At 49.0% G+C, this 12223-nt stretch overlaps 1 protein-coding gene across 1 annotated transcript in view; it reads left to right on the forward strand.

Annotated features, from left to right (window-relative positions):
- The first annotated feature begins 622 nt into the window (after positions 1–622).
- The window catches only part of JCAD (junctional cadherin 5 associated), an 82929-nt gene continuing 71328 nt past the window's right edge, over positions 623–12223 (forward strand). Inside the window, exon 1 of the mRNA XM_081226956.1 lies at positions 623–695. Within this exon, the coding sequence (XP_081083082.1) occupies positions 631–695 (65 nt within the window). The 5' untranslated portion in view covers positions 623–630. The remainder of the gene's footprint in view (positions 696–12223) is intronic.

Consider the following 12223-nt stretch of genomic DNA (forward strand, 5'->3'; position numbering starts at 1 on the left):
CGGAATCGACATACAGAGCGTTAGATGCAGTCAACGGGAAGCCTGCACAAGGGGAGATAAGAAGACCCCACTTCAGAGACAGCTTTGATCTAGAGGGCGGGGCAGAGGCACACGGGGCTGTGAGCGGCCCCAGGGGACTCAGGACCAGGTCTCAGGAATGAACAAGGAAGAACCATCTGTGGTCACTGCGGACCCTGGTTTGTTTGTTTGCTTGTGTTTACAATACATCGTTTTTTTCGGATGAACAGGTTAGGTCATATGATAATTGGTATTAACTTCAAAGTCATCAGGTAGAAGACAAAGTGAGTATATAGGTGAAATAAAATGGAATCAGAGTTAAACGTTGTTGAAAGGACCCTGGTTTTTTTTTTTTTTTTTTTTTTTTTTTTGCGGTACGCGGGCCTCTCACTGTTGTGGCCTCTCCCGTTGCAGAGCACAGGCTCCGGACGTGCAGGCTCAGCGGCCATGGCTCACGCGGGCCCAGCCGCTCCGCGGCATGTGGGATCTTCCCAGACCGGGGCACGAACCCATGTCCCCTGCATCGGCAGGCGGACTCCCAACCACTGCACCACCAGGGAAGCCCAGGACCCTGGTTTTGATCAGTCACATGTTAATTGTTTAGAAGCAACCATGGGGCAGAGATCAACGTGCCGGACTCGGGATCAAAGAAGACGTCTCCAGCCGTGTGAATCTGAGTAAGTCCCTTCTCACCTCTCCGCTCCAGCTTCCGCGTCTTTTAATGGTGGCAGGGAGGGAGCTTCCCCAGCCCCTTTGCCGATGCCATGGGACTGAGCGTGAAAGTGAAAGCTGCAGGCCATTACTCAAGCCCAGTCAAATCCTATGTGTGCCTGTTTCTACATAGGTCCTAAAGAGCACTAAAATTCAATATTCCTCAGTACAGAGTATTTTATTCCTTTTAATATTCTTCACTACTTCTAGGCCCCTTCAGTGTGTCCCAAGTCCTGCTAGTGGCTGCCTCTCGGCCCTGCCTGTCCTCTTCCTGTTGTCACTTAGCATCGCATGAGCTTAGATAGGAAGGGAAGGAATATTCATCGTTGTACAAACATCCTATTTTTGTTTATTTTTTATTTTATTTATTTATTTATTGGCTGAAATGTTTAAAAATTTATTTATGATTTAATTTATTTGTTTATTGAATTGTTAAATCGAAGTATAGTTGATTTACAATGATTCAGGTGTACAACAAAGTGATTCAGTTATACATACACACACACACACACACACACGTGCACACATATATCTATTCTTTTTCAGATTCTTTTCCATTATAGGTTAACACAAGACATTGAATATAGTTCCCTGTGCTCTACAGTAGGACCTTGCTGTCCAACATCCTTATTTTTTAAGAATGGCAATTTTATAAAGAATAATCCACTTATCATGGTATCACCTTAGCACATTGACTCCCACACTTCTAGTTTGTCTCTATGCATTTATGATTTTCACATGGCTGTGATCACAGAGTAGGTACATTATCTGCTTCTGTTAATTCTACTTATTTAACAGCACTCTAAACATTTCCCGAGTTGCTACATCACCTTCATAATTGTTTTGGCTACTGGTTGAAAACTATTCCATGTGGTAAAATGTCTCATGACGAAACATAATTTTATTACTGTTGGACATTTAGATTGATTTTAATAAATAATGCCAGAATGAATACCTTGGGTTTATAGCCATTTTCTCCCTTATGAATTGGAAGGAAAAGCCTTTATACTTTTTTTTTTTCTAAATCCCCTGTGTAGTTATCAGCCTTCGCTGACCCATCTCTGCCTCATCTTGTTTTATCCTCCTGGGATGTTCTGGTCTGTGGGGCGAGGATTTAGCTGCTGCTTCTGATCATGATTTTTTTCCATCAACAAGTCTCTCCGAAGGCTGTTTCTTGTTCTCTGAAAGGCCAGAAGTGTTAGGTATGTGGCCTGACAACACTTGCCTCGTGGTCGTCCACTTTGGAGAAGTGACTTCTTCCAACGCAAGAGGAAAAGTTCTACCCCACAGGGCGGAGGTGCCTCCCGGAGAGTTCCACTCCAGCCCACGGGGGTGGTGGCTCTTTGACCGGAAGTGGAAGTGGCATGGGTAGCTGTATCCATCAGGCTCTGTCCAGGAACATGAGACCCGCTCTCAGCATTAAAACGGAGGACGTGGGCTTCCCTGGTGGCGCAGTGGTTGAGAGTCCGCCTGCCGATGCAGGGAATACGGGTTCGTGCCCCTGTCCGGGAAGATCCCACATGTCGCGGAGCGGCTGGGCCCGTAAGCCATGGCCGCTGAGCCTGTGCGTCCGGAGCCTGTGCTCCGCAACGGGAGAGGCCACAGCAGTGAGAGGCCTGCGTACCGCAAAAAAAAACCCAAAAAACAAAAAAAACAAACAATGGAGGACGTGTAAATGCAGTGAGGTGGTGATACGGCCAATGGAAAAGTCGAGAAGCCCAACAGGGAAGTGAGGCTATCAGAAGTAGCAGGAGGTCACAGCTTCCCGGGGCTGAAGCCCGGAGCCAGAGTCACCTGACGGGAGCTGGGCCTGGGGCCCGGTCCCCGCAGAGCTGAAGTCCGAGGGAGAAACGCAGCCCTGCTGGAGAGGCTACCCAAGGCGGAGAGATGGGGAGAGGCACCCCGGCTGCTCCCTCTCTCCTGCTGCCCAGTCCCCCGCCGGTACCTCTCCTGGGTTGAACCCAGGTGTCACAAGAGCCTGCAACACACAACTTGCAGGGCTGAACCGCCACCCCCCACCACCACACACCGCCTATGATACAAAGTGAAGTAGGAAAAGGATGAGGAATGAGCCTAAAGCAAACAAGCCAAGAATCGGTACAACGTCACATTCCAAAGACTCACTCTAAAGAGCACTGGGGCAAGAGAAAAAAATCCTCTGGAGAAGCCAGCCAAGAAAGCAAGCAAAAGGAACTAAGCGGTTTAAAAAATTTAAGCACCCACATCAGTCACACACATCTGTGTTCTTTGTTGCAACTGGTACCTCTAGCTAGTTTGAGCCAAAAGATGATTTACTGAAAATTATCAGTAGGTCACAGCATCTACAGGAGACCAGGGTCAGACATAGAAGCTGCACCGCCAGGAGCACAAGTTATGTGGGTGGGGAGCTGGCTGTCCCTGCAGAGACGGGGCTGGGACCCTGGACTCACCCAGCAGAAAATCTGTACCAGACACATGACCGGCCCTCCCCAGGGCTGCCTCTGAGAGCTGATGTCTCCCTGCCAAGTGGCACTGACCTCCTGTAAAGTGGATTCAACCCCATTCCTGGTTTTTACTGAGTTGAAGGCATCTGACTGCCCAGCCTGTGATAAATGCCTGCACCCCAGCTGCAGAGAAGGCTGGAGGAGAGAGTTAGGCTTCCACTTTGGGGAAGAGCCACTGCTACAAACTGAGTTGTGTTCCCCCCACCAGATTCATATGTTGAAGCCCTAATGCCCGATATGACTGTATTTGAACAAGGATATTTAGGGGGTAATTACGGTTAGGTGAGGTCATAAGGGTGGGGTCTGAATCTGATAGGATCGGTGCCCTTGTAGGGGAGGAAGAGAGAGAGCGATCTGTCCTCACACAAGCAGCAAGGAAAGGCCCGGCGAGGACAAAGCGAGAGGTGACCAGGCAGCCTGCAAGCCAGGAAGAGCACTGTCACCAGAGCCTGGCCACGCTGGCACCCTGACCTCAGACTTGTGGCCTCCAGAACCGTGAGAAAATACACTTCTGTTGCTTAAGTCCCCCAGTCTGTGGTGTTTTGTTATGCAGCCCGAGCATTGAGACAAGAACTCAATGTGGAGTCCACGATAATCACAGGAATTCTGTTCACAAGATGTGGGATGGCCACGCATGTAATAAACGTCCTGTACACCCAGGTTACCACCTTTTGTTCACCACAAAATGTTACCAGGTCTTGCCACACTTGTGACCATTAAAAAGGATACAGATGAGTACAGTGGTGGCCCTGCTTGCACCACTGGTACAGCGCCAATGCCATTTGTCACATGAGAGGGCTGGTTCCCGTTAGCTCCAGACCTGACGGGGCACGTCTGCATCCCTTGGCCACGTGACAGGTGGGACCACACCACAGAAGCTGAGCTATCACCTTAGCGTGAGGAGGGACACTTCCCACCCCGTGCTGAACCCGACCAATCCTTCTGACAGCCCTGGTTGTCACAAAGGCCATCTTTTTCTACCTGCTGCTGGTATCTATTCCTGCAATGCGGATCTTCCCACACAGATTCAAAATGAGATGGTCTACTAACAAAGAACGTGGGAAGGTCAACCCCACTGAGGCACCAGGGTTAGAAGGACGAGGCCAAGGTCATCCCTGAGGAAGACGGTGTTAAGAAAGCCGGGTCCTCGGAGAGTATCCGACACCCTTGCGTTCACTTCCTTTAAGATTCTGCTCCGGTGGGGTAAGACCGATCGAGCCCTTTCTGTAATAAGAACACCCATTACTAGGGTGTCCCCTTGTGTGTCTCTTGTTGTGTTGGATCCTGGGGATAAAACGCTGAATAAGATATTGCTCTCGCTCTCGGGAAGCTCGTAGTCCAGAGATCATTAGATATACTTGTATATATAATGCCTTATGAAGAGTATTAGTCTTTATTCTGTAGGTCATCCGGAGCCATTGAGTACAAATGGGCATGTGATAGTCATTTATAGTTTTTATTGAGTTCAGAAAGAGATCATTGGGATATAATGACAAGAACTACCAGACAGAAGAATGAACAAAATATGATGAGAGCCTGGAGGAGGGAGTCACCAGAAAGGGTCGCAAAGACAAGGACGTGGAGGGCCCTCCCAGAGCTTCTATTTGAGAGAGCGCCTGGCTGCAGCCACGGTCATTTCTTGGGGATGAAGCTGGTGAGCTGGGGCATGGGGCTGAGCAGGCAGGGAGGGGACATGGGTGAAGAGTTTCTCTGATGAAGGGTTACTAAGAGGGGAGGCTCAGGGCCCGAGTATAGGGTGGGTGATATGAGTCAGTGTTTCCTCTGCTGGGGAGCCTGAGGGAGAACTGCGAGAGCCTCCTCGCTCCTTTCTTCTACTTTCAAAAACTTAAACAAGGCAAAACGAAACAATAGTCGACATACAGTCTCTGCCACCTTCGCGCCACCCCTCTGTCGCGGAACAAGAGGCAGCCCCTGCGTGCACGAGCGTGGCTATGACCAATACAGCTTAATTAAAGACAACAGGCAGCGGTCTGGGTTTGCCAACCCCTGGTCTACATGATCCAGTTGGAAGACGCAGTCACTGTTTTCCTCCTAGTTGATGATTTCGAGGTCCCTTAGGAGGTCGTGTGTGTAGGTAGGAAGGGAAAAAGACACGGGGGGAGTCAAGAAGGAACGCGCACAGAGGAGGGGCTCCTTCTAGCTCCAGGAGGAAAGGGCAACATTAGCATCACAGGTCCCTCTTGTTCTTTCTTTTTTTTTTTTTGCGGTACGCGGGCCTCTCACTGCTGTGGCCTCTCCCGTTGCGGAGCACAGGCTCCAGACGTGCAGGCCCAGCAGCCATGGCTCACGGGCCCAGCCGCTCTGCGGCATGTGGGATCCTCCCGGACCAGGGGCACGAACCCATGTCCCCTGCATCGGCAGGCGGACTCTCAACCACTGCGCCACCAGGGAAGCCCCCTCTTGTTCTTTCTTACAGGCCCTCCTGGCCCCATCCTGCTGTCCACCTGCGGTTCCAAACTGACTGGCCGTGTCCTGGCCCGTGGCTGCTGGGCCATTTTTTTTGTCCCCGAGATGACTGTGCCCAGGATAACTTATATTTTGGTGTAAACACACCTCAAGCTCCTTTGAGATGAAAGACTCTATATAAACATGAGTTATGGCCCTGCTGCAGGGAAGCACTGCTGAGTTTTTCCAAAAGCGGAGTTAACCCCCTTTGGCCTCTGCGAAGGGCTGGCAGTAAAGGACCGCTGGCCACTCCAGGGGCCCTGGTTTTAGCTGTTGATTCTGTGATGCGATAAATCCTCCTCCTCCTCCAAGTGCAAAGATGGCGTTTGCCTTTTGCCAAGATGCTGAGGACGAGGGGGAGCTCTAACCAAGGTCCAAGCTGAGGCGGGATCTTTGCTTTTGAAGTTGTTTGGGAAGAGAGGGACACGCACACACTCACACACTCACACGTTCATCTTCCCTAATGACATAAACTCCAGAAGAGCTCCTCCCTTACCCGATAACCGCCTATGGGTTCTCAGGATGCTGGTTTTGCTTCTACACGGAAGGTCGCACTTGGTCCCGCTCCTCGGTCTCTCTGTCCCTTAGCCCCCAGAAGGCTCCCTGCTGCGTGGAGCGCGGCTGTCTGCAGGCGTGACTTGCTCTTGTCCAGGCCCAGGGCTCCCCGGGCCAGCTCCGAGCGGGTCTTCCCTGCACACGGTATCAGACAGGGCGGACCAATGTGTCTTTTTTTAGAAAAGACCGTAACTGTCTTATCTTACTCCTCTGGAATGTTCCGCAGTTACTTCACCTCTCGTTTAGGAAGCATTGGTTTGAGGGTTCTTCGAACATCCCCGAGCTGTTCCATCAGCTCTGTGGGCTCCTTTCACTTGAGGTGGCTGTGCCTCTGCTTCTGCCAAGCTCATTTCCATCTCTCCTCCTCCCGGCTAGAAAACCTTGTGGTTAAAATAACACACAGCCTCTATTCAGAGCTCAAACTCAGAGCTGCTCTCAGAGGCAGATTTGGGGTTTAAACCACTCTGGGAAGAGGCATCGGGCTGCTTTGTAATGATTCCATTTTAGACTTTCACAAGGAAAGCGGGAACCTCAGGTAAATATTTTCTTTCCTTTGTCATTGATTTGCTGAGAAGATGATTGGGACAACTGTGCCAGTGGGCGCTGGGAGAAGCCAGCTGCTTCCTAGCTTTTGACTGTTGCACAGGGCTTGTGTCTGTTTCTCTGGAAGAGGATAAAGTGGGGAAACAGGATCTTAGGGAGAGAAAATTGCAGGGGCGACTCTCTCTGTGCAGAAAGGGCTGGAGGTTTGAGGAATACTTGTGCCTCGGTGGAGCCACCCAAATGCCTTTGGGTGCGTGCGGGTCAGAAAGGTGGGAAACTAGGGTCCGTTGGTCTTATTCATCCTCTGGTGCAGCTGCTTGGTCATGTGACCAGCTCGCACAGGCACGGGTGCAAGCCCTCTCTTGACATCTTCTCTTCTTATCAAATGAAACTGAACCGGTTCTCTTTCCCTAACTGCTTCCTCCTCAAGCAGGTGGGTACCATTACATCCATCGATCTACGGAATATCTATCTATGTGTCTATCTATGATCTATCTATCTATGATCTATCTATCTTTCTATCTATCTATCTCTCCATCCATCTGTATCCTACTTCTAAATTGTTTTGAAATGTTAGCCTACTATCTCATGTTTTCATATTTTCTAATTTATACCTTTCTCTGGTGATAGGACATTAAAGATTTGCCTTCCATCTCTTTGTAAAACATGTTAACAATTTCTTTGAACACCAATAACTACAGTCTCTGGAGACAAAAGACGAATTTATGTGCAGAAGCCAGTTTTGGGCAAAACTTACCACCACTCCTCCAGATCTTTCTTTGCACAACTTGTTTTATTTTTTATTTTTGCAAAAATTTGTGCCTATGAAGTCTTTCAATATAGCTCCCCTTAGCAGGACCAGGTGTTTATTTGCCAATTCTCCACCTCTCTCTGTTTCTCTCTTTCTCTGTTTCCCCTCCTCCCAGAGGTCATTGTTTCCTCTAAAGTTTTAGTTTGAAGAAAATTCCACTCGGATTTGATGATGGAGCCAAAGCAATCAATCAATAGCCAATCAATCATTGGTCAGTCGAACACTGACTCAAGTGCATTCTCTATGCTTTGTATCGGAAGAGTCACCAGGCTTGGGGGAAGGTTATCCCAATACATACAAATACCCTCATGGGTGTTGATCATGTATTTTGACTCCTACCTATATTCATTAAATAATTACCAAACATTATCCGATAGTGCAAAATGAAGTGCTCAGTTTCAAGCTTCAGATTGCAGGTGAGGCTGAAGACATAATACGACCCCTATTCCTGAGAGCTCACCACCTGCCAGGAACTAAGTTAAGCACCTGGCAAGCATCTTCTCTTACTGTCTCGGCAGCACTCAGTTCACACGTGAGGGAGGGCTAAGTGCCCATCTCCCGCAGCTGATGTGCGACTGCAGCGCTCAGAGTGTGGCAGGCGTCAGGACACGCATCCATCATGTCCTGTTGCTTTGCGGCCCCCAGCCCGGAAGGCTTTCTGCCCTTGTCACTATACACCCTCCAGCTTCAGGTATTGGCCTAAATCACCCCTCAGCTGAGAGGCTTCCTTGACCCTTTTATTCAAGGAGCAACCCTAGACCACCCCATTCACTTGTTTTTATTGTGGTAAAATTCACCTTTTTAACCTTTTTAAAAGTGTACGATTAAGCGGTATTTAGTACGTTCACAAAAAGCTGTGAAACCATCACCACCGTCTAGTCCCTGAACATTCCCATCATCCCCAAAGGAAACCCCTTGCCCACCAAGCAGTCCTTCCCCATGTCCCCCAGGCCCCCAGCCCCTGACGACCACTGATCTCTCTGTCTCGATGGATTTGCCTGCTCTGGATGTTTCCTATAAATGGAATCATGCAATATGTGGCCTTTGTGTCTGGCTTCTTTCACTGAGCGTGATGTTGTTAAGGGTGTGCCATGACGGCCATCCTTTCTGCGGCTGAGCGAGATTCCACTGAATGTATAAAACCCATTCTGTCTATCCGTTCATCACTTGATGGCCATTGGAGTCGTCCCCACCCTTTGACTATTGTGAATAGTGCAGCTGTGAACAGTCATGTACAAGTTTTTGTTTGAACACGTGTTTTCAATTCTCTTGGGTGACTCTGTAGGAGTGAAATCGCTGGGTCATGTGGTGACTCGACCGTTAACTTTCTGAGGAGCTGCCGGGCTCCTCTCCACAGCAGCTGCCCATTTTACACTCCCAGCAGCAACGGATGAAATCCTCAATTTCTTCACCTCCTGGCCCGCATTTGCTACTTTCTATGTTTGTTATTATAGCCATCTTAGGGGGTGTGACGTGGTTGGTCATTATGGCTTTGATTACCATTTCCCTCATAACATTGAGTAGCTTTTAATGTTTATTGGCCGTTTGGTCCCATTCACTTTTTTTTTTTTTTTTTGCGGTACGCGGGCCTCTCACTGCTGTGGCCTCTCCCGCTGCGGAGCACAGGCTCGGGACGCGCAGGCTCAGTGGTCATGGCTCACGGGCCCAGATGCTCCGCGGCATGTGGGATCTTCCCGGACCGGGGCACGAACCCGTATTCCCTGCATCGGCAGGCGGACTCTCAACCACTGCGCCACCAGGGAAGCCCCCATTCACTTTTTATTCCCTTTATTTGGCTCTGATTTCTTTATACATAAGTCCTACGACTTATCATTCCCTATCACGTTCCCTCTTTATTTATTTACTATCTATCTCCTCCTGTTACTAAGTAAGCTCCATGAGGACAGGAACTCTGTTTTGTTCACTACTGTATCTCTGTGCCTAAGACAGGATCCAGTATTGTGGGGACTCAATATATATCTGCAGAATAACTGAAGATCAAATTATGGTTATTCCCCCAGCCCTGCACCTAGAGCCTCCCTTTCCTGCAGGTGGCTCAGCAGTGGGGCAGCACAAAAGCTGGTCTGCACACCAGTCCCTGACATCATTCCCCACCCTCCTTACCCCTGGCTGACGTTGCTAAGGCCAAAGCATTGTTTTTTTGTTTTTTAAAAAGAACAGTGCTTTGGCCTTAGCAATAGAGTGCCCTCTGCATTCCACGCCCCCCCCTCTTGGCTTGTGGGGCGAGAGGTCGGAGCAGCAGGTGCTCAGAGAGATAATCAAGGTTTGCGGTGAAGAGACCCTGAGCCCAGGCAGTGGCGAGGAGGGCAGAGTGGGAGGAGGAGATGTGAGGTGGAAATTTCAGGAAAAATCGGCAAGACTCTGTGACTGGCTGGGGTGTCAATCAAGGTCACTTCAGATTTTGAACTGGGAAGGTTGAGAAAGTGGTGGCACCATGAACTATAAAAGGAAGTTGGGGGAAAGAGTCTATTTGGGAGCAGGGGAAAGGGGAGGCTTATTTTATATTGACTTTGAGACAAGAACTGGAGATCTGAGTGTACAAAGCCGGGGTGCAGTGGCAGGTACAGCCCTGGAGCTTCATGGGAAAGCACAGGGCGTGAGGGGCGAGGGTGGAGAGCCTGCCTGGGAAGGCCAGAGTGAAGCAGCAAAGGAATCAGTGAAATTCAGAGAACGGGCAAAGTGTCTGAGAGAGAGAGAGATGCCAAACACAGAAACATTTCTCTGGTGAGGGGGTGGGCAGAAGAAGACTGAGTACAGTCGAGAGGGGGAGGGGACCAGGACGTGGGGGGAAACCCATAACAGGGAGGGGATGGAGCAGAGGAAGGATGGAGGTGAAGTAGGACACAGATGAGCGAGAAGTAAGAAGGAAAGAGGAGAGGGGCTGGTACCCCAGGACACGTCCCACCCGCCCAGAGGAGAGAAAGACAGGAGGGAAGGAGGGCGGGCGGGAGGGAGGGGCGTGCGGGCTGCAGTGTGAGGTTATGAATAAGATGCTTGGTACCCAGCCTGGAAAACTTGGACCTGAGCAAGAGTGTCCGGTGGTGGAAATCTCCCCCAGTCATAATGCTGGGAGCCTACACTCCTCCAGCTCTGAGCCTGAATAAAGAGAACAGCTCTGGGCCAAGTTCACTGTGCTGGCTCCACAGCAGCTCCCCGGCCCTCTCCCCCAATACGGTCACTCTTATCTCTAGACAGGGCTCTCGACATATTTCTGGAACAGAAACTACTGGCCACGGTGTCCTAAGCGGCAGCAGAGCACACCAGGATAGGGTGGGTATTTTCTTAAGTGCTGTGGCCAAACATAAACACAAAAAAGCTTTCAGGAAATTGTCCCTTAAGCAATTAAAAAGCAGATAAGAGTTTCGTCTTCATTCTGAAACGATGGGGATTCAGGACTGACTTCCTTGGATGAAGTGTTTTCTGATTTCATTCGATCACTGATTAAATTATATACATATTCTTCTAACACATCTTCGCGTAAGCTCGCTGTAAGCCCATTGACAGTCCCACTGGGAGGGACACACGAGACCTGTCCCCATTCTCCAGTCTTAATAAAGGGTCAGGTCTGACTTCTGAGGGCTACAGGCCTCCGTGTTCAACCGAATGAACCTAGCATACTCCTGCAGCGTTCACAGTGACAAAATCCTACTGAGTGTGCATTTGCTTTTTCCAGATGCACCTTTTCCTGTTGTAAAACATCCCTTTAAAATGATAGAGGATGTTTAAAGCATCATCTGTAATCATGGTCCTATTGTTCTGGAATTGGGGTGAAACACAAATAAAGAATTGGAGTTTTAGTGCCATAAGATGTTTTGTCCTGAAGGGAGTGGTGTGTTTTTTCCTACATGTTGCCACCAGGAAATAAATGATTAGAAAGTTTAGCATAAGGTTAACGCTGGGGCTGAACCAATGCAGGACACAGGAATGATATAAAATCACCGTTCTGATTTGTGCACGTAAATTGTAAAATCGCCCTTTGATCTTTTACATTTATGTAGAGCAGTCTTGGCTATGAATGTCAAGGCTAATTTACAAGAGCAGGTGACACAAATAAAACCACGACCTACTAGCATTAGGCTTTGAAAAATATTACGTGGGATTATGTTATAATAGCCTTGCTTTCCTGATTCTTAATTTTCTTAAATTAATATGAAAATTATGCTGAGGATTTCAGTGCAGACAAACAGAAGGTGAGGAATGGGGCCAGGAAATTGGCAGGCGGAGACCCTCAGGGGTTACATGTCCCCCGCAGTGCAGGTCCACTGTTGTCCCCTAACCATCTTTTTCGACACCAGCCAGAGTAGGGGTGCCTGACAGTTCTTTCCACCACTCCCCTCTGTACCCCCTTCACAAAATCATCGCCAACTGCAGTTGGCATTGCAGGGCAACATAGCATCACAGTTGAGAGAGTGGATTTAGGAATGGAATGGACCTGGTTGGGTCCCCAATCTGCCTCTTTCTAGCATGTAACTTCTCAAAGCCTCAGCTTCCCCCATCCTAAAATCAAAATAATAAAAGCTCCCAGCCCAGAGGAGTGTTCTGACAATTAAGTGAGCTAATGTATGCAAAGCTCTCCACTCACTCAGTCAACATGAACTATTATTTTTTTTAATAT

This window comes from Mesoplodon bidens (assembly GCF_964165515.1).
Source record: "Mesoplodon bidens genome assembly, chromosome: 3".
Classification (NCBI taxonomy): Eukaryota; Metazoa; Chordata; class Mammalia; order Artiodactyla; family Ziphiidae; genus Mesoplodon; species Mesoplodon bidens.